General features: G+C 41.1%; 1 protein-coding gene across 5 annotated transcripts; it reads right to left on the bottom strand.

The window, feature by feature from the left end:
• Positions 1-5,308: 5,308 nt before the first annotated feature.
• Positions 5,309-26,109, bottom strand: SLC38A2 (solute carrier family 38 member 2). 5 transcript variants are annotated; one of them, XM_039504693.1, is made up of 17 exons: positions 26,091-26,109; positions 24,156-24,220; positions 22,939-23,175; positions 22,503-22,584; positions 22,223-22,338; positions 17,131-17,204; positions 16,934-17,026; positions 16,668-16,749; positions 14,271-14,353; positions 13,140-13,198; positions 12,832-13,008; positions 11,902-11,981; positions 11,707-11,807; positions 10,636-10,760; positions 9,860-10,004; positions 9,635-9,732; positions 5,309-8,654 (listed from the first exon to the last, which is right to left on the bottom strand). In XM_039504693.1, the coding sequence occupies exons 3-17, from the start codon at positions 23,049-23,051 to the stop codon at positions 8,556-8,558; spliced, it is 1,527 nt and encodes a 508-aa protein (XP_039360627.1). In that variant the 5' UTR covers positions 23,052-23,175; positions 24,156-24,220; positions 26,091-26,109; the 3' UTR covers positions 5,309-8,555. The 5 variants fall into 5 exon arrangements, with proteins under 5 accessions (XP_039360627.1, XP_039360621.1, XP_039360611.1 ...); XM_039504687.1 differs by lacking the exon at positions 26,091-26,109 and adding an exon at positions 25,490-25,508; XM_039504677.1 differs by lacking the exon at positions 26,091-26,109 and adding an exon at positions 25,068-25,380.
• Positions 26,110-27,579: the final 1,470 nt, after the last annotated feature.

Genomic DNA, 27,579 nt, shown 5'->3' with positions numbered 1-27,579 from the left:
CAAGGACTTGGAGCTCAGGGGATTGGAAGCAAGTAGGTGCAGGGGGAGGAAGATTGAGGGATGATCTTACTGGAATCCTGTGTCCAGTTCTGGTGCTCACAATTCAAGGAGGCTGTTGATAAATTGGAGAGATTTCAAAGAGCCATAACGATGATTAAAAAATTAGAAAACATGTCTTATAGTGACAGACTCAAAGAGCTCAATCTATTTAGCTTAACAAAGGGAAGGCTAAAGGGTGATTTGATTACAATCTATAAGTATCTACATGAAGAACAAATATTTAATAAATGGCCTCTTCAGTATAGCAGAGAAAGGTATAATATGATCCAATGGCAGAATAAATTCAGACTGGAAATAAGGCTTAATTTTTTAACGGTGTGAGAGAGTAATTAACCATTGGAATAGTCCCCCAAGGGTTGTGGTGGATTCTCCATCACTGACAATTTTTAAATCAATATTTAAATCAAGACTGGATGTTTTTCTGAAAGATCTAGAAATTGTTTTGGAGGCATTCTGTGGTTTGTCTTGGCTAAGGCTGTTGGCTAATGCAGTTGAATGGTGCCCCAGAAAATTGGATTCTGTCCCTGCTTGGTACCGTGGCTCTTAGAAGACCATGAGGTCTTTGATGAGCTCTCAGTACCAGAATATACTGGTGCCTCAAAGTCACTCTTTGGGACCTGAGGTCACCAACACAGTTGTTCTCCAAGGTGACTGGGATCTATTTAACGAGGTGTTCTCTGGTGGGAGTCGCAGAACTCCTTTTCCTTGGGGCCTTGTTGGTACTTCGGTGCCTTTATCCTGTGAAGATCTCAGTGAGCGGGATACAGGGATCAATGGGGCACTAAATTCACTTGAAGGCTGGCATACAGGGGTGTCAGCTGAGCCCAGCTCTGAAACTGGTCTTAGTGCTTGCTCCATTATAAGGAGCCTGGATGTTATATATTTTTTCTAGATCTGCTCTTGAAAGAAGTGCTGATCTTGCACTTGGTTGGTGTATGGGTATCTCCCAACCAGTGGAATGCCTGTTGCTAACTGGGCTAGCCTCCTGGCTGGAACAGCAGCTCTTAAAGCTTGGGGATCCCAGCATAACCAGCGACAACTACCTCCAAGGAAGAGCACCTCAAGGGGGAAAGGGTGTGGGGAGAAAAGATGGGGTAGTCATCCGACAAACCATCAAATAAAAAGGCACATCGAACTAGTAAATTAAACAACTGACTAATTAGAAAGCTAAACTATACTAAGACTGAAATACAAAGCTAAGCTACGGCTAGGCTGAAAGCAGGCATGCTTGATGTTCCAGCTCAGGCTATAGGGTTGTTGAGAAGGGACTGAGGGTGGTTTGCCAGGCAGCTTCATTTATCTTTGGTACAGGGCACAAGGATATCTGGAGCGTATATATATAGGCTGAATGGGCACTGCTTCTGAAAATCTCCAATGAAAGGCCCATGGGACTTATCCACACCTGAAGTGGATCTCCCATAGGGACATTGCTCAAAGAATAAATAATTCTATCTTCAGAGAAGGGTTTGAAGGGTATGCAATAAATAAGACTTTGGGTCATACTTTGAATGAAGAAGAAACAAAATACTAAATAGCTACACAGTAAGTGAGCACCATCCACCCTCTGCATTGAATGTAGCAGGGATTCTGTGGAAATGATAGTATTGTAATTAAAGATTGCATCATAATGCACATAAAGTTGCTCACACAACCTTAATTTTGGCATTTCCTATGTTTTGAGTGCTTGACATTGCACCCCTTAATAATGCTCTTTCAACTTCTTCTCTGTGTGTAATAATAGTATGTTATGCAGGGCCGGTGCAACCATTTAGGCAACCTAGGCGGTCGCCTAGAGTGCTGGGATTTGGGGGGGCACCATTTTCTTTGGCAGCAACCGCAGCGGATGTATCTTCGGCTGCCCCGGTCGCCGCCGGCATTTAGGCGAAGGGAGCTGGGGCAGGGGAGTGCGGGGAGGGCCGCCTGCAGCAAGTAAGGAGGGGGGCGGCATGCAGGGGAACTCCCCACCCCAGCTCATCTCTGCCCCGCCTCCTCCCCAAGTACACCATGGCTGCTTCACTTCTCCCACCTCCCAGGCTTGCGGCACCTAAGCTGATTGGTGCCGCAAGCCTGGGAGGCAGGAGAAGTGAAGCGGTGACAGTGTGCTAGGGGAGGAGGCAGGGCAGGGGTGAGCTGCTTCACTTCTCCCGCCTTCCAGGCTTATGGCATCAATCAGCTTAGGTGCCGCAAGCCTGGAAGGCGGGAGAAGTGAAGTAGCGACGACGTGCTCGGGGTGCTCGTGCTCGGAGCAGGGGTGAGCTGGGGCGGGGGGGTGCCTCGGGGCGGAGGGTGGGGAGCTGCTGCAAGGGGGGCACCTCAGGGTGGAGGGGGCGAGCTGCTGCAGGAGGGGGGCGCCTCAGGGCGGGGGCGCGGGGGAGGGGGACGCAAGGTGGAAGTTTTGCCTAGGGCGCGAAACATCCTTGCACCGGCCCTTATGTTATGGCATCAAAGTTGAAAGTCCTTTTCTTTTACACATACACTATTACATATATTGTTATAATTTGGGAAGTAAGAAGATTTCTCATAACACAAGAACTAGGGGTCGCCAAGTGAAATTAATAGGCAGCTGGTTTAAAACAAACAAAAGGAAATATTTTGTCACACAACACACAGTCAACCTGTGAAACTCTTTGCCAGAGGATGTTGTGAAGGCCAAGACTATAACAGGGTTGAAAAAAGAACTAGATAAATTCATGGAGGATAGGTTCATCAGTGGCAATTAGCTAGGATGGGCAAGGGTGGTGACCCTAGCCTCTGTTTGCCAGAAGCTGGGAATGGGAGACAAGGCATGGATCACTTGATGATTACCTGTTCTGTTCATTCCCTCTGGGGCACCTGGCATTGGCCACTGTCGGAAGACAAGATACTGGGCTAGATGGACCTTTGGTCTGATGCAGTATGGCCATTCGTATGTTCTTATTTGCATAAATGGATGGATGCAAACTTGGATATTAGGAGGAGTTGGATATTATTCCACATGTCTTCATTTGGCAGAACCCAGTTTGTTAGAAATGTAAAAGCCCTAAAGCTCTGCACAGGTACAAGGTTCTACTCATGCAGATCCAGTTACAGGAATATGGCTTTAGACTGTGAAATTTTTTGGGCAGGACTGTCTTTTATTATGTTTGAGACAAGGTAGGAGAGTTAACATCTTTTACTGTCCAACTTCTGTTGGTGGAAGGTAAAAGCTTTTGAGCTTCACAGAACTCTTCTTCAGGTCTGGGAAAGGTAACCAAAGTGTCTGAGCTAATCAGAAGTTGGGACAGATTGTTAAGCATAAGGGGTTCACGCATGCTGTAGGAGACTGCTTAAAATGAAGTGGGCAGTTAAGGGTTAGCAGGCAGTGTGGTCTGTTACAAATTGTTGTAGGGAGCCTTAAAACCAGTGTCTCTTGAGTCCATGATTTTTAGTTTCTATCAGCATTACGAATTTAAATTATGAGGCTCACTTTTTGAAAGTGTTGTGCAGGTTTCCTTTGAGGATGAGAACTGAGAGGTCAGATATGAAGTTATTTGTTTGTGAAAAGTATTTGTCCATGGGTGACATAGTTTTTTTGTCGTTTAGCATTTATCTGTATCATTTGAGAATGTAATAATTGTCTGGTTTCGCCCACATAGTTGATGTGCGACATATGATGCACTGGATAAGGTACACCACATGTTGTGATAGGCATGTCTAGAACCCATGAATCTTGAAAGGTGTATTGTGGAAGGTATTTATCATCAGAGCAGTGGAGATATGTCTGCAGGTTTTGCATCTGTTGTTCTGGCAGGATCTGGTGCTGCTTTTGAGTTGGTGTCACTTGGTCTGTGAATTCTAATGATGAGCTTGGAGAAGTTGGGGGGTTGCTTGAAGGCCAGAAGAGGGCATTCAAGAAATATTTCTTTCAGATGTGAGTCCCCATCAAATATGGTTTGTAACTGTTTGATGATACCACAGATTCCAGTGTGGGCTGGTAGGTGACAACTAAGGGTATGTTGTCAGTGAGATTCCCCACACTGAAACAGGTTCTCATGGGGTGTCTGCAGCATGGAATGATCCACCCAATCTACATCTCTGGCAGCATGTCCTTGTTTAGTGAAGGCCTTTTTAAGTGTGTTGTGTACCCCAAACTGCTCTATGGAACAAATTCTGTGTTATCTGAGTGCCTTGGTGTGTCTGGGGTGATTGCTGGATCTGTGGAGGTTAAGTGTGGTGATCTATGGGTTTGTTGTATGTAGTCATTAGTAGGGTTCTATTGTTGAAGCTGATTGTATGCCTAGATTGTTGATGCTGGTGTTGAAGTGTTCTAGAGAAAGTCTGATGGATGGGTGGTGATTGTAGAAGTTGTGCTGGAAATCTGAGGGAGTTTAAATTTGTCCATCCAGAGGATGAACATCATAGTTCATCATAGTTCATCATAGTTGGTTGTGTGGTGCCTTCTCCCAGAAATTCTTCAAGTTGACCCATGAAAAGGTTGGCATATGGGGGAAGCTATCCTAGTACCCATGACTGTTCCCATGGTTTGGACAAAGTGCACTGTTAAATGTGAAATTATTGTACGTAAGGATTAAATGGATATTTGGTGATTCATTTAGGGTGGGTTTCTAGGTGTTGTACAGTATCTTGTAAGTATTTGAGGCATGCCATGATGCTGTCATGGTGAGGGATGGTGGTGTATAGGGAGGTGACGTCCACGCTGGCAAGGATGGTGTTCTGGGGCAGGTTGTTAATGTTGTGGAGTTTCTGTCAGAAGTCAGAACTGTCTTGGAGGAAGCTGACCACTTGTGTAGTGAGTGGTTTGAGGATATACAGCTCCTAACACTATAGGATTCCAGTCATGGATGGGTTTAAGTGCTACTGTAATAAATAGATGTATGTTCCTTGCATGATTAATTCTTCAGTGCTGTTTAATCAACAGATTACATAGAATTACTTGTTCCCTCCAACCCAACTACTAAATGAAATTTTATAAATCAGATATTTTACATTATACCAGATGAATATAGTTGGACACAATACCATGAGTATTTTTTGATAATCTCTGTCTAGGTTCTTGTATCATGCCCATCATAGTGGTGTCTGAGAGTCTGTTCATATGCAGCATTTGACTTAATTCTTTTAGATTACTGTGAACACTTCTGAAAAAAATATATATAATACAAGCAATGTCAAATAGCTAAGGAATTAAATCCCCTGCGTGCTGTACTTTGCTTTTGAGTTGATAGTAATTCCTTCACCTCTTCATCCCCCCAAGAAAAAACAAAATTGCTAAGGATTATCTATCTATTTATTTTTAATTCAGTTAAAACAAACATACAATGTTTCATTGAAACTGTGTAACACTCTTTGCCAACAACTGTAGTTGAATTGTTGACCTCTAACAATACAGTGGGCATATATACACAATATATACAAAGATGTACTGTACAACACCTGTAACAGATACATTAGACTGTAAAAGAAGGTGTTAGTCACTGCATTTGGGAAATTATAACATCCATGATAAACTGTATGAAAAAAATCTGTACCTGATATATACTTCTTTATGGACCCCAAAGACTCCTCTTTATTGTAACATTTACATTTGTAATAAATAAAACCTTTCATGTTCTTGTGTTCTTACATCTTGAGTGGTAACTTACTATTTCAGTTTTTGTAAGCATAGCATTTTTCTGTAAAGAAACTTTCCCTTGACAGTTGTTACACATATGTACAACATGAACAACTTGTTGAAATGATGCAATAACCATTAATAATGGCAGAGGAATATATACATATACCCAAAGTTCCAAACCTATATTATATACAATATATTTACATTATATATAGACACATACAGTTTATGTACATAACTATCATAAATATTGAAAAATAGGTTTTAGTTTTAATTGATTAATGTTCTATAAATAACATTACAGTTATGACTGAAATATCGTGGAAGACAGCGACGTAAAAACAAGGTGACAATACAGTGGTTTAATACTGAAGCTGCTTATTTCCACTGGTATGTTGTTTACGGACCTCTAAACTGACAGGTTTGCAGCAGATTCATATATTAGAAAACTACCTAGCAAAGTGGTACTCAAGTTTAACAGCTGAAGAGCTACTTAGTCATCAAATGGAGCTTCAGAGAACAACTGATGTTACTCACAATGTAACATCCAGACATTGCTGCATTAATTTGCAAGACTCAATAACATGTATTGATACAACATAATGAGGTGCTATCATGTAACATCTTCCCCTCTTATCTCCCCTGACAGTGACTGAAGGATTTCCCCCTCTCTTCCGGTTGCAGAGAAGGAAGAGATTCATTTTTGCTCCCTTTGATGCTGGAAAGGGGATCTCTTCATCCTCTACACACACTATAAACTCTTGGAGGGAGAGGACATTTTATATCCTCCTCCAGCTTTCCGTGTGCGTGGGGAGGATGAAGCAGAGTTGCCATATCACTGATCCATAGATCAGAAATAAATGAGCCATTGATCTGAACTCCACATCCTCTTCCTGAGTCCCAGTAAGAGAAGCACTGATCAGTTCAAAGTGCTAATTGAAAGTTGAGTACCACTGGACTAATCAAACAAGCAAAATGAGAGAAAACTCTCACTTTTCATTATGTTTTCTACAGTTGTGGTGATTGGTAATTTTAGTCAGAAGTATGAATCAAAATATCTGCGATTTTTCATAGATTTTAAAATTGTGGAGAAAGACAGGTATCATCTGCCAAATAGTGATTGTTACCTAGAATTGATTCTGGCTTTTGAGACAAAATCTTCAGTGCTGTTTAATCAACTGATTACATGACATTGTTTGTTCCCTCTGACCCAACTACTAAATTGAATTTTGTAAATCAGATTTTTAAAACATTATGCCAAATATAGTTGAACAAAAGTACCATGACACTCTTTTATTATCTGTGTCTAGGTTCTTATACTGCACCCACCATCGTGGTGTTTAAGAAAGAGCCTGTTGATAAGTCAAATGTGCTCTTATGCAGGTACCATTTCTCTTCAACCTGGGATAGGAATAAATAGTAAACACGTAGTAGAAAAAACAGCTAATCACAAACATAGCACCTGTTTTGGTAGCTAGTTAGGACTCAAACAAAATGTATCTATTTCTGAAGCAAACAAGTATAAGATGACTGTTCAGTCCATGAGGGTTTTTGTTTTGTTTAAACTACTATACAGTATCAACTAAATGAGGAATCTCAGTTGCCTATATGAAGAGAACTTGTATTGAGCACCAAATACTGGTGCAGTTTGTGTATTAGTCTTTTAGCATGGACAAAATTGGAACAAAAATAATCAATCAAGTAATTTAAAATCCAACAGTGGATGAGAAATTGACAAATACTGTGCAGTTTGTAAAAACAGTACAATTAATAAACTATAGCAGGACCTCTTTTTTTATGGTGCAGCAAGATCAAGAAAGACTGGCCAAAAAACCCAAACCTAATTGACAATGGGCCATATGCTATCATGAAGCAGAACCCCCCGTTAATCTCAAAAGAGAGTTTTGTATTATCACTGGCATGATATGACCCAGTGTGATTTGGTAGATAGCTGCAACTGAATCAGAATAAACAACCACCCTGTTTTACCCAATTGCACTAATGAGAACCTCAAGAAGAGAACTCCCAAGATCTTTATGAGCTCTTCACTGTATAAAAGTTTATTTTAAACATCACCCATTCTGATGACCTGAAACTGTTAAAAGGCATTAAAACTTGAGTCAGACTGCCATTTTTTAAAACTATGATATTTTTAGTTGATTATGTACAATGACTTGTGATATCAACAATGACTTCTTTGATTAAATTTTGGAGTATCTGAGTTTCACTGAAAAAAAACAAAAAACAAAAAACCCAACCCTGTTTCTATTTAGTTACGGAGTTTTGACCTAATCAGATTGGTTAAAAGTCAGTATAATTATGCCTCCATAGAAGGGAAAATTGTATTAAATTCAGAACACAGATTAAATGTTTGTACAGGTTCTATGTCACTGGGATACATTTTGACTTTAAGAAAACAATTTTTTAAATTTAAAAAAAAAATTCATGCTTTTGAGGTCCATAAGAATTTTTGGTACATAAAATAATAGTGTTTTTTTCCTCTCTCTCATTAGATATATCAACACTTTGCTGTAAATTAAAAGTTATTTTTCACATCAAATGGTTCCATTAGGCACATTCAAGTAAAATAATAAAATACCCAAGTAACAATGACGAAAGCCAAACATGGCTTGATAAAATTCTACAGAGAGTTGTGTCCATTCTCTGGAATGGAATAAAATTGTCACTTCCCTCACCCAGAGACTCAGGTGGTTTGATGTTAATATCCACTTCCATCATGCAGAATAGTTTCTTTTCAAGAGTTCACTTATTCTACAGTCAGAAGAACCAGCATCAAAGAATCTCCATTTTAAAGGAAGCAAAAATTGCAAACCTAGGTAAATTTTCTTTCTCAGTAGATATTTCAGTGAATGCTGGAGTATTCGAGATTAAATCGTGCCAGTTACTGTCCGCCAGATGCATAATTATGGATCCAATCCATAATAATCAAGATCATACTTCCAATCATCACAAACAGGCCACTCACCAGGAAGAGTATAGCCTGGAAAGAGAAAATATAAAATTCACTTCAGACATTTTATTTTCTTCTTCAGCTACAAAATGTATACCTGACATAAACAGGTAAGTGCCTGTCCTGAGTGACTAATCTTAAATAAGTCAAAGAACACTAAGGAATGACTAATAAAAAAAGAACAAAGATTATAGTAAATGACAATGAGATAACCTTTGGTTTTCACATGCTCTGGTGCCTTTTTAAAATGGATTAATAAATGTATTTTTAATATAGCAGGCTACATACTCAGCTGGTGTAAACGGGCATAGCTCTATTGATTTAAATGGAGCTATGCCTGGCTTCGCAAACTGGGAATCTGAACCTGAATGTCTAAGATCAGAAGCAGCAACATCGAGCAAAGGACTCAAGTGATCAGGAGGAGGTCAGCTCTGAGAGTAACCGAGAGAAGTAGGTTTTGAAGAAGTATTTGAGAGAGGCCAGTGAGGCTGCATAATATTATACAGCAGTTTCAGTACTGAATAGATATTTTGCTGAATACACTCCACTAAATATTTATCAGGCACTTTCCCGCTATTTATATTATTTGTTATAAAATAGACAAAATGTGCCCCATTTCTATTCACACTACTTTAGTGTCAGTAATGGTGCAATAGCTGTATGTAATTAAAATAAATTTTATTTCCACCACTATTTAATTTCCACTAACAATTTGCTATTTCAGGATGAAATCCTGGTTGTTGTCACCTCTGGAGTTGGCAGGGACAACTGGAGAGGTCATGTGGGGAAATATGCAGAAATAACTTCCTGGTGGCTCTCTCTCCAGTTACAATTGCCTATGAAACTACTGCTTGTTAGAATAATAGACACTACTAGTTACTGCTAGTTCATCAATGAAGAAGATCGCAGACATTCTGAAATCCTTAGATTATAAAGAAATAAACTAAAACCCTTGCTCTGAGCCAGTAAGTGATGAAAGCATGTTAATGAAAATACTCTTCTACACATACCCCAATCTTCTGCACTGATTTCAGAGGTTCTTTCTTCACTAGTTTGATATAGAAAGCAGAAGGAAGTATAAAGATCAGCATGGCAGCAGCGGAGGCACCTATATTAATAATAATAATAAAAAAAAAGTTTTCTGAAATAAGTACAGTGTTTCATTAGACTTTTGAAGACGTTCTGATTTTGAAAAACAAATAAACAAAACCCTGAATGAATATACAAAAACTTACCAATGAATCCAAATATATCTCGAATGGAAGGGACAAAGATTACGAGAACATTGGTAAATGCCAAAACAAAAACTGTAATTAAACTGTGACGTAACCAACTGAACTCCTTCTCTGCGCAAAACAGCTGTGTAATTGAAGTGCGGATCTGCAAAAAAATAATCAGGACATTAGTATTAATCACAAAAAAGTCTTTAAAAAGACACTGTCAACTTAATACAAAAACAACTGGGATTACTATAACAGTAAGACAGAGAAAAATGTTTCTCTGTTTTGCACTTGACTTTATGCATTTGACAGCTCTTTATGAAAACAGGTTTTCCAGTTTTTTTTAATATAGGTGTTTATAAACAGGGGAGAGAGAAAAAACCTAGCTAAAAACCATTTAAAACAAAGAAATTGGTAAATGGACAGGTGTAGTACCCAATACTACTTTTATCTCATTTTTTTTTTAAATGACTTGAATATAGAAAAATGATATAGGCTAAAATATTTATTAATAAATAAAAGCTTTTGACCCCTCTATGTAAAAATGTTTTACTTTCTAAATTGATGCCCATCATCTATTTCAATTATTCTGATTCAGTTAAATGAGTAAAAAGCATGCACACAGACTTGTTATATAGAACAATTTTTTTAAGTTAAAAAAATTACTAGAAATTAGCAAACTGTACTTGCCCAATTAATTTAATATTACTATTAGTCCACAGCCAGAGAGGAAGAAAAGGTACCCAATTACTGGCGAAGATGGATACACCGAATAAAAAAGGATTACTTACTGGGAAGATAACTACAGGTACAGTAAGGGTTACAGCCATAAGTACAGCCAGACGCACAATAAGAATAATAACATCAGCACCCAGGACTGCAGAGTAAGTATGAAGCAATTCTGCTTCAACATTTCCTATAAAGAAAATGGCATTTTAATTGAACTCTAATAACACACTCTTCACAAGACTGCAGCAAGACATAATAGAATGGTAATATCCCTGTATACTTAAGAAATAAAACAGAACAGTCCCTCCACAAATTTACAGTGAATTAAAAACTCAATTGGTCTTGAGCACATTGTCCTGTGAGTTTGTGGAAGAGAGACAGACACACACAGGGCCTATCACCACTCATTTTATTTGCACATGTACTTCAGCTGGGCCAAATTCTGCTTTCTGCTACTCACTGACTTTGCATGACAAAGGCATATAGGTTTTCACCTTATTATTAGGCTATGGCAACATCATAGCAAATTCTTCGAGCCAAATTCTATTCTCAGTTATACAAATGTAGACTCCTTAAAGACAATGAAACTACAGAGCAGAACTTAGTTCTTTGGTTTTCATCTATAAAACCAATACAGGGACAGTAGTAGAAAAGGAAAAAAATACAATAATGTGCAGTTACGAGAGGTCTGTGAAGAATATTACAGGGGCTAGTGAGAAAAAACAAGCTCATTTCCCTTCTTAAACATATTAAGGCTCAAAATCATAATAAACTCACTTCTATAGTTGTCCTTACATAGTAACTTCAATGTTGGACACATAGTACTTTACAAATATAAATGAATTTTATAAGCTTTACAATCCCTGCTAGTAGTAAATCCATTTTACTGAGGGATAAACTTAGGCACAGACAGGTCAAGGATAACACAAAGTCTGTGTCAAACAGCACCAAAATAGCCTGATTTCCAGTCCTGAACTTTAGCCGTAAAACCACTGGCCCCCTTTGTGTGTGAGAATGTATAAAAATAAATTAATTAGTTGATGCTAATTTGCTTTACATTTTAAAAGCCACAAGATTTTTGAATTTCTGGAGACATGCTTCATTTAAAAGAAAATAGAAGAGGCAATAACTACCATAAAATGTCAGGTATCCAAAGAGAGCAGCCAGTAGGTACATTATAAACATGGCAAAAAATGAAACATTGGACACATTCATCATTCTTCTACGGGTTCGGCTATTAAAGAAACAAAAACAGAAATAAGTGTTAGTGACAATATATTGCTTGTTTCTTTTTGAATAGTAAAGTTATATACAATCTATACATTTACCCTTTCAGTTCTTCATAAATAGGAAGAATAGCAGGATGGCAGACAAAAGAGAATGTTAGGATTGGTACGGCATAGACAGTCTGAAAAACATAAAACATGCTTTATAAACTTCTTGATAGATGTAGCAAAATTTATCTTTGTTGCACAGAATTCATCAGTAGGTTTCTACTTTATATTTTTACTTTCCATTGAAAATATAATTGGTCTCAATTTTCCATTAAAAAAAAGTCAACTATTCTGTAAGGTTATTACAACACTCTCTCTCTCTTTTGTTCTTAAGGGCCCCAATACTGAGAATCCTCAAGCCCCACTTAAGCCCATGGTACTTGAATGCACTCTGCATCTCTCAAGAGGTGCTCAGCTCCTTGCTGGATTGAATCTTTATGGCCTGATCTTGAAAATCTTTACTCACATGAGTATTACTTTCTCATGAGATTTTCCATCACTAGGGGTATATGTGTGAGTAAAGGTTTGCAGGATTTGGCCTTTAGGGGCTGATCCAAAGCCCACTGAAGTCAATGGAGACTTTTCAATCATTATAGTTACACCAGTGCAAAATTCATTTACTGGTGAGAGGTTTGCACCAGTGCAACTTAATCTGGTAAATTATTTGTTTTGCTGAATACAGCTGGGATTACTCACATGTTTAAAGTTAAACATGTGCTTAAGTGCTTTGCCTTACCATGAGAAGTGCTGACTGCCTCCCAGGAGAGGCTGGAAACCCTCATCTCGTCTTGAGCTCAATAAAAGTTAAGGAAGCCCCATTTTGCAGGAGGTGCACAATGCCTTTCAGGATTGTGACATAATTAATGGCCCCCAAAATATTAGGTTTGGCAATTATGTAAGTAAAAATGACCATATTTCTATGAAATGTTTGTTCTCCCTCTTTATTTTTAGTAGTGAGAATGCTATTTACATATGCTATCTTACCTGTGAGTTGAAGACGAAGTATTTTGGCCTGCACATGTCATCACTAGTCATGTTTTGTGCTGTTCCATGCAAAGGTGCAGCAGTTGCCAGGTGTGCCAATGTGCCATTCAGAGTTGTGTTCATCATGTCATACTCCAATCCCAAAGGACAAGGGATTTGGAACTTCTTGCAAATTACCTAAAAATACCACCATACCACATTATCATACTGTATCAGTTAAAAATAACAAAGCTGTTTGAAATCATATGAAATCTCACTTGAAACACACTATTACAAGCACTGTAAATCTACAGAGAAATTATACTTACAACAATAAGGAAGAAGACCATACACATTAAGGAAAGGCCACTTGTATATCCTAAATATCCTGTCATCAAGAAAGAGAAACAACAACATTTTAATTACAGCCTTGCTTTTTCCCCCCACTTATTTGCTGTAAATTACAAAATTTTGTAATTTACAAGTGTCTCATCGCTTGTTTTCACTGCAGTGTTAGCTGAAGCTATAAACTCAAGTTTTGCCCCTCCTTCCACACCCAAAGATTTCTAGCTCAGATTATATGGTTTTAAAAACTTTAAATTTAAACTTGAGCTAGCTGGCTGTTGTCACTGGAGTTAGTAATGCAGTTGGAGGATGCAGCACTTCATCAGCAACTGCTAATCCAGTGACTATGCAGCAATACAACACAACAGTTTAGGACCCCAAACAAACAGCAACAAAAATCATTATTTCCAATTTAAACTGCAGGGAAAATTTATTTACCCAAAATGAAATTTGGCCAGGACACAAAGGCTAACATCCCCACTCTTGGAAGAGTGCCATGTAGTAACTGATGACCGTAAGTGGTCAGAAGCTTCACTTAATAGATCTAATCTTGTTTCCAATGAAGTGAAATGGGAATTCTGATATGGTCTTCAGTGGGAGCAGAAATTGGTCCTGTATTTTATCTGAAAAATGCCACTTTCCATAGTCCTCTACAACATAGGGTGGGTTATCGAGTCAAGCGCCATGTGGGGTATTCACTCTGTATTGGTTCAGAGAAAGTATTCCACCAACTGAATCATGAGCATCACTTTGCAAAGCATCTATGCTTTCCTCAAACGTGCATAGAGCACGTACATTGACCAGGCCAAATCTGCGTAAACAGAGATCTGACAAGATCACAGTCAAAGGCAGTGGAACTGCAGGCTTCCCGTCCTGTCCTCACCCACTCTCTTTTCCTCTTATACTCTACAAACACTCTGTAGCCCTCATTTATTTCTTAAAAAGAGAGGTCCTGTTCTTCTCCTCAGTGACTGAGATCATTTGCACAGTTCTCCCAGCATTCACCTGGCAAGAGATCAGTAATGTGGAGGTAGCTCCCATATCTGGGCCTTCTACATGTTAACAACCAATCAAACTTATGTTTCCACATTTACTTTAAATGAATAGTTGCTTACCTAAATTTTTCAGCAGTGACAAAGGAAGAATGAACACTATAGACACCAGCACAACCAAACAGTCACCATTAAGATACCATTCTCTGCAAGAAACAAAAAAAAAAAAAGAGAAATTTATATAAGTAATCAAAGCATTTTTACAACAATGATGCTTACAGGTTAATCCTTACAAACAATAGTGTGTTATAGAAAAAATATAAGTAAAAGATAAAATATCCAGTAACAATACCAGAGAATAAAACTATGTTGTGATAATTTCACAAAACAATGTATAAAGGGGCTATTGAAGATATACTGCTATTTCAAGATGTTTCAAATATATTTTTTGAACCTGATAAATGGGAGAAATAGGCTTAGATGCTGAAAATTCTAGCATTCAAATATACTATTTGAACTTTATTCTTCAGAATAGTATCCAAGTCAGGAAGGATCACACCACAAGGGGGCAGGGGGAGGGAAAAGAACCACGCCTCCCAGAACTATATTGAGGCGATCCTCCCATCATCTTCCCTCCTACAATGTCCCTTTCCCTCAGTGTCTTCTGCCAGGATAGGCGTATACATGGTGGGGGGGGGGGGGGGAGAGGGACAGGAGATAGACAGTGGGTTGGTCAGGTGAATAATGAGGCTGCTGGAAATAAAAATGCATATTGCTCAAATTCACAAAGGTACTTATGTCCCTGAATACTAATGGGAGGTAGCTGCCTAAGTGACTCTGGGCCTTTGTCTCTTTGTTGCTCCCCAGCCCCCCACCCTGAGGCTGCATTATCTTTCTCACTATGCCCCATCTGGGATGGAGATCACCCTTTAAGAGAGGCTTTGAAGAGCCAGGGGAAATCTCTGGTAATGTGGCTCTACTATGCTGCCAGGGAGCTAGGGGAAAAGCCAGAGAGAGAGTGCCGAGAGCTGCAGCAGAAGCACACGGCCTCTGCATGGCTGGCCCTGGCCTTCTGCCTATCACCTGGGACATTTGGGAAGATTTCATTCAGTTCCATAGGGGCAAATCTGGCCCATCACAATTGAAAAAAAATATGGAAGAATATCACCACAAGGGAAATTTAATAGAGATTTTCTTCCCTGAACCCCCTCCTGTGTTTCTTCTTTCTTTCAATAGGCAAAAGTAATCAGTCATTTGTCAGGTGTATTGGGAGCACCTTCCTCTGAAACACTGGGGGACAAATTCAGTTCTCAGACCAGTGTAAAGCAGATGTAACTTCAGTGCAATGAAGTAACAGGGCAAAACTGGTCATGGGTATTCAACTGTGGCAGTAATAGTGAAGCCTTTATCCTACTGTTAACACTGGAAATAGTACTAGCTGATCCATAACAGGAGATATTTTTAAACCAGATGTAATCTTTGGCTGAGAAAAGAAGCCTTGTTGAGCAAATAATCCATCTTAAAGACTTTACTGGTTTGAACATTAAGGGCTAAATTCTGAAAACTGGTGTAAATCTGGATTCATTTTAACAGAGTCACTCTGGATTCATACCAATGCAAATGAGAGAAGAATTTGGACCCATTTCTTCAGCTACTTTATTTGGAATTAAAAAAAATAAATAAATTAAAAAAATACACTATACATTCCCAAATTAGTGTGATATAGACATCTGTAAGATAAAGTTAATGTACTGCAACTTGTCTTTTTTTAAAACAAGAAAATGTTTTGTTGAGTAAAAAAAAAAAAGACAAAACAAAACACTGATATCAAAGGCCTTCAGCACTTCTCATCAGAGGGCATCTTATTGTTGGTGATGCCCATGTGAAGGAAATCATGACTCGCAAAGTCAAGAAGTTATGGAATTTCTGTGTGGATTAATGGATAATGTAGATGCACAGTTTGGATGTATGCTGCATATCTTAAATCACTACATGCACTGTAATCAATGAGCTGGTGTTTTTAATATTGCCACAGACTTACTGAATATTTGTTCTTAAGCAAACATTAACTAGAATCACTGTAGAAATGCAGCTTACTTTTATAGTAAGAATACTTCCCCCAATGTTAATGTTTGAAAACTATCTTATCTGTCTAAGCTTCCTGAAATACATTAGAGTTAACAACTATGACCCTATTAAACTTTCATTTCATTATTGAGCAATATGTTGACCAGCACAGCCATTAGCACTTACCAGATATTCTTTACATAACTGTTTTCTATAATATGATGGAATACTTATATTTTGCTAACATCTTTACCAGGCAAAGGCTAGATCCATGTCAAATGGACCACCCAAGGGGTAGGAAAAAAATGCTTACTGGAGCTTAACAGAGCCCTATCTCTGATTAAGAAGCTACACTAAGATGTACCAAAGGAGGTCTTCATATAGAATGTATATGTTGTCCATTTTTTGTTTCTACTGATAGTTTCTCTGATGAGGAGGAGTTCTATCACCTACCCTGTGTTCTCTTCGATGTTCATAAATGACTTGATGACCAATGGCAACTCATATTTCACTATGTAGAGGTAGCTTGACATAGCTGTAGGTGAATAACATTATAAATCATTAAAAATATAGATGGAACATGACATAAAAACTTATTTCATAACTTTACTTGACACAAACAATTAATAAAAAGATATGTGAAAAAAAGTCTGAGAATGGAGAGGTAGTATTTACTATTTGACATTACAATCTACAGTACATATTTTTAAAACCCTCACCTCCAATGTTCTGCATTGTAATTGATCCAGAAGCTGCAATTTTTCCAGCCAAACCAAATGCCTTCATTCCTAGCTGTTCATATAATAGAGATCCTACAAACATACAAAATAAATCAATTGAAAAGCTGTATTTTACAAAGGAAAGATAATATTAAGTTAGTAATAACTATTTGTACAATAATAAGAATTTACCATACCTCCTTCATTGGCAGTCTTTAGGAGAAGATGAACTGAATATAAAGAGAATATTGACACTACCACCAAGAGAATCCTAGGAGGGGGAAAAAAAAAAAAAGCCGAACAACTTTCAGACAGCCTTAAATGTATTTAGTTTAGCCATATTAAGTGTGCTATTTGAATAGGAAGGATTTAAGATAAAACATAAGAACCAATATTGAAATATAGTGAAATGAAACAATAATTAAGAAAAATAAGAAGTGTAAGTTCCAATGCTAGCTGAGAAGGTATGAAAGGACATCATACTTAAATCCACATTGGAAGATACACCTACCTATTTTCATTATTATTTTGCCAACAGGCCCAATTCTCATTTATACTAGATACTGCTGAAGTAGGATTAAATACTTACATCAACTTTACAACACTCTAATAGTGTAAAGGGGCCTTAGAGAGGTGCAGGTATAAATGAGAATAAGACCCAATATATTTTGATTGATCCAATAAAACACATTATTTTAACAAAAATATAAAAAAAAGCCACATTTTGTATCGCTATAACAGCTGTTTTTCTATTTTTACTCCCCCCCCCTCACATTCTTAGGTAATTAGATCACAGCTAGTTCATCTCTGAAATACTAGACTTGTGACTGATGTAATTTGTGACTAGGTGAGAAAATCTGCTGAAGTCTGAAATGAATCACCTTATAGCTGTATGTGATTTTTTGTGTAAAGCAAGATACAAAGACAGTTAATTGACTGGTAAAGTATGGATGGACAATTAGAAAATGGTAAGAGCTCGTGACTCAGTACGGTTTGTTTTAAAATTCATATACACGGAAATTATCTGAACGCAGGTCAGTTTTCTTTGCTTAACATTTACTGTTGTTTCACCTGTGCTTAAACAGAGACTGTGAATGGCTCCCAGAAGTTGTCTAATTTTCTTATAGTTTCTATTAGAACTACATATGCTTTATTAGCAGCAAAGAGTCCTGTGACACATTATAGACTAACAAACATATTCGAGCATGAGCTTTCGTGAGTGAATACCCACTTTGTTGGATGCATGTAGTGGCTACACGCATCCAACGAAGTGGGTATTCACCCACGAAAGCTCATGCTCCAAATATGTCTGTTAGTCTATAGGGTGCCACAGGACTCTTTGCTGCTTTTACAGATCCAGACTAACACGGCTACCCCTCTGATACATGCTTTATTGAAATGCTTCTTTGTAACCTCTAAAAATTCTCAATGAATCACAACGAATACACCCTTCAGCAGCTGCACTGTTCTTTGCAGCTAAAGAACAACACTATCACAAAACTGTAATAAATAAATAAAAAAAAAAAAACACCACCGCTTCCTACACCAATACAAGCATTCGGCTTTAAAAGAATAGTTCCCAGAGAGACTATAGCTGCTATCAGGCATATTGTTGACAAGTAATACAAGAATCTCCATACAGCTCCATCAGTGTACTGCAGAATACATTGCAAATCATATACAAATAAATTTTCATGATTGTGAAAGGTAATGATTAAGTGATGCACTGGTAACTGGACTTCTTATTTGTTCACCAGTCATAAACAGTACTGGAAAGAGCGTACAGATTATAATGTTTGGTACTACAGAAAACATAGATAATAGATATATTTTTCAACACTACCTCAGACTTAGAATGGCCACTTTATCAGAGTAACAAGGTAGTTTAGTCCAGTGTTTCTCAAATGCGACCACCAGTAGATTTCCTTGAAGCCACAGCCTCCTGGGTGGTGATCGGGGGGGGGGAGCGGATAGGTGACAAAGCAGCGCCCCCTCCCCCGGTGCCACCAGTAGGGGTTTGGCCTTGCCCCCCTCTGGAGCTGCAAATGCCAGAGAAGCAGGCACCCAGGTAAGTTCCCCACTTTCCCAGGGGTGGCGGGACTCGGACTTCCAGCTTCAGCCTTGGGTGGCAAACTGCAGGCCCAGCTGCGTGACATCAGGTTCTGTCCCCCACCTGCAGCGGGGCTTCAGATTCTGGCCCTGGGCTCACCACCCCTCCACTGCTCCTGGCCCCCACTGTGTCCTCCAGCTCTGATCCCCAGCTGCAGGGCTTTGCCTCCCCGGTCTCACCCATCATCACCCCTGTTCCCTACCACCTCCCCATCCAGGGCTTAATTGGTCCCCCAGCTTGCCAGTAAGTCTGCTGTGAAAAGTGGTATTTGTATGTTTGTTTGTTTATATCACTTTTCACTGCCTCCCAACTAGCTATAAAGTGTGCTGCTGTGAAAAAAGTAATATTAGCTAATATCACTTTTCACAGAAGCAGACTTACTACTTAGCAAGTCAAAACAAAGCAACCAAAAGGCAAAAAACAAACAAAACACCTTCTTTATCTTTCGGTCCAGTAAAGAAGAGACAAATGTATATTATTGAGTCTGCTCAAAACAGAACAACCCAAACCCTACATAAATAAATTACTATGATTTGGACATGTATACGTGCATATTTATTTGTTTTTCCTAAAGTTAATTAAGTAATTTAGGAAGAATTGTGAGAGTGGCCACCAGCAAGAGCTGGTGGCCACACTCTGAGGCCACCAAAAAAATTACTGTGAGAACCCCTGGTTTAGTCCGTGTGCTCATTTAGTTCCTGGCTTCTATGCGGAAACTACCAAGCACACACACTGAGAACACTTGTCCAGTACATACCACCAGCTCAGTTCATATAATCCACCTAATAATTATCATGTTAAAAATTTAAAGTCACTATCAGCCTGGGCCAGATGTGAACCAATCAGCTAGACATTAAACGCTTTTTATACTGTTATTAATCCTGTGAGCCATGCACTCTCAGTAACGTCTTAGCTACTGAAACCTGTGCTCTCCTGCATCTAGACTACTAATCATACTTAATTTTGTGATGTTGTTATGTGAACTAGTGTAGCCTTATTTCAGTAGCAATATATTTGAATACAATCTAGAGATGAAAAAAATATAATAATGAATTAAACCACTATGGCACCTATGATTGCTAAATTGCTAGCTACAAGTGTTTTGTTTTTTTAAATGAACTGATTATAGCATAATGTGTTGAATTATTCAAATAACTGACTTTAAACTTGCTTCCTCCTACCTATTTTACTTTTTTGTCTACACTAACTCCTAAGAGATGTCACCAGCATAACACACGGTAGGCTATCATAACCACTACAGAACCTCTGGAGCATGGAATTGGCATATAAAAGAGGCAGGTAAATGCCTCTTTGCTATTTTTACTATATGGCACAGCTTTGTTAATTAAAAAATATTAATAGTATGTATAAAGAAAAGGGTATATAAAATTATAAAAGTTCTTAGCAAGGAAAAAAAAGAAAAAATCATGCCATGCACTAAACCTCCAATAATAGAGATTCCACAACCTCCTTAGGTAATTTGTTCCACCGCTTGACTACCTTGCAATTAGGAAGCTTTTCCTAATGCCTAACCTAAATCTCCCTTGTTGCAATTTAAGCCCATTACTTCTTGTCCTGTCCTCCATGGATAAGGAGAACAATTTATCAATTGTCTCTTTATAACAGTTTTTTTTTTTTTTTTTTTTTTTTACGTACTTGGAAACTGTTATGTTCCCCCTCAGTCTTCTCTTCTCCAGACTAAACAAACCCAATTTTTTCAGTCTTTCCCTAGTAGGTCATGTTTTCTAGACCTTTAATCATTTTTGTTGCTCTTCTCTGGACTTTCTTCAATTTGTCCACATCTTTCCTGAAATGTGATGCTCAGAACTGGACACAATACTTTAGTTGAGGCCTAATCAGTGTGGAGTAGAGCAGAAGAATTACTTCTCATGTCTTGTTACAACACTTCTGCTAATACATCGCAGAATGATGTTTGCTTTTTTTGCAACAGTGTTATACTGTTCGCTCATATTTAGTTTGTGATCCACTATGACCCCCAAATCCCTTTCTGCAGTACTCCTTCCAAGGTAGTCATTTCCCATTTTGAATGTGTGCAACTGATTGAAAGTACTCCACTTAAGAAGGAACAATTTGTCCTTGTTGAGTTTCACCCTATTTATTTCTGATCATTTCTCCAGTTTGTCAAGATCATTTTGACTTCTAAGCCTATCCTCCAAAGCACTTGCAAACCCTTCCAGCTTGGTATTGTCCACACAATTAGTAAGTGTACTCTCCATTTCATTTATCCAAATTATCCATGAAGATATTGACTAGAACTGGACTCAGGACATATCCATGTGGGACTCCACTCTACAAGCCCTTCCAGCCTGACCTGTGAACCACTGATAACTCCCTGAATTCCATTTTCAAACCAGTTGTGCACCCACCTTGCAACAGGTTCATCTAGCCCAGTGGTTCTCAAACTTATTTGATTCAGCCCCACCTCCTGCTTGTGTCTGTAGTCATTTACACCTCCCCCCCCCTCAAGTACATATACTGCCACTCAGTTCTGAAAGCAGAGTGGAGAGTGGCAGCTGCTAGCCAAGCACCCAGCTCTGAAGGCAGTGCTGCCACTAGCAGCAATGCAGAAGTTAAGGTGGAAAGGTATGACACTGCCACTCTTACTTCTCCATTGCTGCTGGCAGTGGAACTGCCTTCAGAGCTGTGCACTTGGCCAGCAGCCACTGCTCTCTGGCTGCCCAGCTTGGAAGGCAGAGTGGGGAGTGGTGGCTGCTGGCCGGGTGCCCAGCTCTGAAGGCAGCGCTGTCGTCAATTAAGGTAAGGCACACCCAGCCAACAGTTGCTACTCTTCTAAAGCTTCTCCCCTCCCTCCCCCTGAATACATTCCATGCCCCCTAGACTATATTTCTCTAGTTTGCTTCTGAGAAGGTCATGCGAGACCATATGAAAACCTAGTTAAAGTTGAGCTATATCACATTTACTACTTCTGCTTATCCACAAGGCTTGTAACTGTTTCAAAGACCTGAAGAAGAGCCCTATATGGCTCAAAAGCTTGTCTCTCTCACCAACAGAAAGTGGTCCAATAAAAGATATTACCTCACCTACCTCTCCAATATCCTGGAACTAACAGAGCTACAACTACACTGGATACCGCTAATATTGTCTATTAACAGATACATGGCAGAAGAGCCTTTTTTAATTAACCAAAACATACTTACACAAAAAGAATAATTCCAGTGTTTGCCATGGCATAAGAAAGTCCAAGGATGCCACTACCCATAATAACATTGCTCAGATTAAACGCTGACATTCCAAAGGAAGTAGTACCTGGATGCTGTGTAAGGGAAGGAAAAGCTAATAATTAATAGAGAACCAATGATTTATTCATGCTTTAGATTTGAATTGAAATGAACATTTTCCACTTTTCAGGGTTAAATGTTTGAAAGTAAAGCAATTGTTTAGTGTGCTAATTTTAAAACATTGTTAGTGCATACTTACATATTCAATGTCATACTTCTTCTTTCCAAGATTGGATTCAAGCAGGAAATTTTGATTTTCTGGATCCCTGTCTACACAAGGTCTGTAAGAAATAATAAATACATCCATATTTAATTGTTATAATGAACCAGTTATACGTTATTTGCCTTTAAGAAGTTAGTTGTTCCTGTTTTTTATTCTGTTTCAAAGGGAATTAGAAAACCAGCAAATCATCCAACAAAACTAACTACATAATCTGTCATCTGCAAAATGACTATACAAAATTTTGTATATTCAACTTCCTATATTTCTAATCGATAAAAACACTAAAAACAATATCTTGCAAGGCATTTTAAAAGAGTACTTTATTACACATAATGTACTTCACACCTTTAGAGTACTGTAGAAATATTAACAAATAGAAACAAAACTAAGACCAATGCAAAATCCTTCTGACCTCATAGGTGTTTTGGTTGGATATGAATAATTGAAGTCATTGCTGTTGGAGCTATAGCTACTGCTGTCTTCATCTGGAGAGATGTTAAACTTGCTCACGTCTGCTCTGTCCATGATGGGAATTTAATTAGCTTTTCCCAGTATCAGATGAAGTGGAGAATATGGCCTGATGACTGCCCCTCGGTGGCAGTCTCCACTGAGCTCGCTCTTTTGTCCTTGGATGCTGGATTTGCCTTGCCTGTGAAGGTAAAAAGGAAACGTCAATACTGCAGTGGTCTATCAAGCCGGTCACGTGAAGAGCGGCTGCTTGCTGCTGCTCTGGGGCTGATTCATCGCCAGCCAGGCGAGTGGAAAAGTACCAGCCGAGAAGGGGCGGAGAGGAAAAGTACAAGATACTGACTACAACGGAGAACAAAGATAAATCTTCAACTACAACACCCAAGCACACGCCGGAAGATGTGATCTGCATAGGAAAGGGTCTGTGTATGTACGTTGGGCTTTCTGAGACATGTTCTTTCATGCACACACAAAAGCAAAAGAATGAAATCAAGATCACACGCTTCAGCTGCTAGGAAGACAGTTATATCTGAAGATCAAATCCACCTAACTTACATGGAGACCAATCATATTGCAATGAAAAAACTATAATATTCACATTAAGATTTATAACGAAGTACCCACAGTATACTATAATGAAAAATATTTGTTATATTAACAATAATCCTTACACATAGATGTATTTGATCTCTCACACACACGTGTACTATGTGTGTGAAAGAGAAATACCTCCAGTCCACTCTTCCTGTGCCAGAAAAGAAAACTGATGCAACATCCATGTGCGATTGTCATATTCACTCTTGATGAACCTTCCTCTCAAATATTTCCATACCGCTCCCTGCTTTCTATTTCCCTCCCCCCCTCCAGGGACATGGGATCCCTGCAGTTTAAATGGGGAACAATGCAAATCAGTCACAAGACTGCACCAGCAGCGTGGGTTTTTTTTTTTTTTTTTTTTTAATCTTGGAAGGAAGGAAGCAGCAGCTGGGGCGAGATTTGGGTCCGTCTGACCCACTCTCACACACAGAACATCCCTCGCGGGGGGTTGTAAATATCGTTTCAGAAGCATAATATTGACCTTAACTAAAGGCACCAATAACACACTCAGCGATTTAAAGCCCAGACCCCACACCCCCACAAGCAATAAGCACAGTACGTTACCGTGGCGAAGCTGAAAACCGAGGATTTCCCCTCTGAAATCTTCAGAATACCGACGAGATCTTTTTCTAAATCGATAATTTTAAATGTTTTTAAAACAAAAAACCACAATCCTTAAAGTAAAAAAAATAAATAAAAGTATCAAAATTTCGTTTACAAGCCACCGGTACACGAGACAAAAAAAAATGAAGGTTCCCCTTCTACTCAAACCCTCGGCTGAGCAGAAGCATGTGGCTTTGGGAGGCAGTGTTGTTATCCCGGCCGGGCAGCCAGATATTGCTCCCGTTCGACGTTGCTACAGGTCTGAAAAATGTCTCTGCTGCCTCTGCTTTTTGAGAGCGGACTGCGGAGACTCGCGGCGGGAGGAGGAAAGGGCGAGGCACCACCATACGCAGCAATGTGCCGCCTTTCCTTTGTATACCAACACCAACCCCGTAGCCCCGCCCCCGGCTCGAGATGCCACTGCTGTTACTTCTAACCCCCCTCCTCCATCGACGAGAAATACCAGGAGAACATTGTTTAGCACTGATGTAACACTGGAGACAAACTGTACTTAACTAACCCCCCCATCACTAAACGAGATACCACCACTACTTTGTGTTCACCTATTTCAGAGGATCTCAAAGGGCCCTACATCAATGCATGAAGCCTCACAACACTAGAGTGGGTGAGGGAAACCCCCTTTTAGAGAGAAGACGACAGAGGTACAGAGAGGTTCAGTGAATGCATGATGCAATAACCATCGTTCTTTCAAGGACATCATTCATTCATTACTAAAAGCTCTGCGGCTTCAACCTCCCCCATCTTTAAAATCCCACTTCACAGAGGTGGGGTGAGGCTGTTTGTAAAGAACTCCTTGGTGCAAAGAAATTCGCACTTGACAATTGCAGTTTACCGATTATTTGATTTCAGTACCATTTAAATGGGTGTAGCTAAGACTCCATCATTGTGAGTGATCCCCAGACTCTCACTGTTTCCAGTCATCCCCTCTTTAGAGTTTGTATCACGTTACAATGATGCGAAGGTTACCGAGGTGAAAGCTGATCAGTCCCATGGTCCTACTGCTGTCATTTATTATTTGTAATGTATGATGCGGTGCATGCACATATAAGTCCAGATGGTAGCTGGAATTTAAAAGGAACCCTTAGGCTTGCGTCATTGGAGTATTTTCCAAGGCCTTCGCCTTGGGTCTCACACCTTTTAAGGGGCCCCGGAAGGGGGACACAACTCCCTTATCCTCAGCCAATGTCTTTCCCCCCTAGTGATAGCTGGAGGATTTTGCTCTCGCTACGATGCAGGCAGGTTGTGGCGGGGTGAGAGTCAGTACTAAGCATTACCGCCTCTCCAGGGAGGGCTGGCCATGGATTTTATTCTATGGCTCCTCTCCCCGCTCTGGGAAGTTGGTGGGGTGATTTCGCGATCTTTCCCCTGTGTAGACAAATGTTCCACTGTATTTCACACGCCTTTAGTGAGCGGCCTTGGGAGGGAGGGGGAAGGATTTGCGGGAAGTCCCCCCCCCCCCCCGTGAGTTGCGAGGTTGGTGCCTTTGGAAAGGAGGGGGGGGGCGTCTTTGTCAGTGCAACGTGCGCTCCCCCGGGGAGGTATCCCTCCCTCGCACTGCCCCCGTCCTTTAATTCCTTCCCAGCCGCCGGAGCTGGAGGCAGATGAGTGCGCGCATTTGCGGCGCGGGGTGTTTGTGTGGAGCCCCCTGCGGGGGGAGGGCCGCACGTGTGTGCGGAAGGGGCTGTGTGCTGGCTGGGCTAGCCTCGTGCGTCTGAGCCGCACGCCGTAGTCTAGCCCTCCCCCTCTCGCCCCCCTTGTCACGGCTGCAACGGGGACATCCCCGGGAGCGCCATGCACAGCAGCCCCGCGCGCTCGGAACTCGGCGCACACGCGGCCCCGCGCGGGCCGGGATCGGGGGGGGAGGCGGTGTCCTACCCCCGGGGGCACGGGGCGCGCGGATTTAAGGCGCAGCTGCTACACTCAGGGGTGCGCCTCTTTAGTGGCCGACCGCGCCCCACCCTGGCTGCGGGGCTCTCCCCGGCAGGGCGGCGCGAGCAGCTCGGGCACTCGGCGCCTCGAGACCCGGGGCCTCAGCCCGGCGGCGCGAGCCGACCGTTAGATTCCAGCCTGCCCGGGTAGAGGCGCCGAAAGTTCTAGAGCGGGCTGGCGGGGGGGGCGACGGCGAGGGGGGTGGAGGAGGAGGAAGAGGGCGGGGCCTTGCTGTCAGAGCGCGGGGAAAAGGTTCTAAAAATTTTCCATAACTGCCGCAAGTGAGAGGTGTTCGCTGGCCCCGCCTCCCTGGCGTTGTGACGCGTTAGTGAGCGCCCAGGCCAGGCAGGCAGGAGCCTGCGCGAGCAGGAAGCCGGGACGGCCGCTCACGCGCTGTTCACGTGCCCGCGCTGCCAGGGCCGGGGCGCCCCCGTGCTCCTTTTCCCTTCCCTCTGCCGGGCCGGGTCTGCAGCAGGGCAAGGGGTGCCCGGGCTGCGCGTGCCGCCCGCACACGGTGCCGCTCGCACACGGTGCCGCTGGCCGGGGGAGCCCCCGTGACCCAGGTTGCCAGCAGCCGCGCGGAGCGGGCCTGTTTGCATGGTGTCAAGGAGCTGACGGAAGGCCCCAAACGCCCTGCACAAATGGGGTGGGGGGGGGTTGATCTGCTGACACCCTTGCTGGGTTTGGCGCCGGCCCAGCTCAGCCACCACAGCCCTTTAAAACCACATGTGAGTTCGGTTGTTAAACGTGGCCCTCGGGCAAACAAGGCTGGGAAGTTTGGCGCCTTGGGAAAGAAATGCTTGGTGCCCAGCAAAGGGCTGGTCAAGGCAAATGTGCCACAGGCAGGGTGGTCACTGACACATCACCTGCACACTGGACATGGACATTCCAGTACTTCCAGGAAAGATGTGACCCTGCCCCTGCCAGGTGACCTTGTGTCTGTGGCTTTGCCCCTCAGCATGACTGTGCCTCTTGTGATGTGACTGGGCCACTGCTGGCATGATCTAACCCCTGCTGGTGTGACCCCTGCCTCTGCCAGCATGATGGCACATGGGAGGTCATGCTGGTGAGGGGTGCAGCGATGTGCTTTTCAAAATGCTGTTCGCTATGCATGTTACCAGTCAAAACCATGTCCCATTTAGTCTCCGTACCAGCATAGGCGGTGAGTTATGTGGGCCCATAGTGCCCATGCTCCACCAATATTAAGGAAGGTGGGCCTGGCTCCACCAACATTTGGGCTTATAGTTTCAGAGCCTTCCCATCCATAGGACAGACAGGAACAACCACCCCAGGCCTCGTGCTTTGGAGGGCCCTGTGCTTCAGGGGGACACGGGGTCCAGGGTGGCCGGGTGCCAACAGCAGTGAGCAACCCAGCCCATTCCCACTCCACCCCTTCTCCCAAGCCCCTGCTCTGGACCCCATGTCTCCCTGAAGC

This window comes from Mauremys reevesii, linkage group 1 (assembly GCF_016161935.1).
Source record: "Mauremys reevesii isolate NIE-2019 linkage group 1, ASM1616193v1, whole genome shotgun sequence".
NCBI classification, from domain to species: Eukaryota; Metazoa; Chordata; order Testudines; family Geoemydidae; genus Mauremys; species Mauremys reevesii.
This window is presented reverse-complemented; position numbering and strand designations above follow the sequence as displayed.

Coding starts and splice junctions, on each gene's coding strand:
- SLC38A2 (XM_039504693.1), bottom strand. CDS start 23,051: ATGGACAGAGCAGACGTGAGCAAGTTTAACATCTCTCCAGATGAAGAC. Junction 16,750..16,933: donor TACAATGCAGAACATTGGAG/GTGAGGGTTTTA, acceptor ATTCACCTACAG/CTATGTCAAGCTACCTCTAC. Junction 9,733..9,859: donor AGATATATTTGGATTCATTG/GTAAGTTTTTGT, acceptor TTATTAATATAG/GTGCCTCCGCTGCTGCCATG.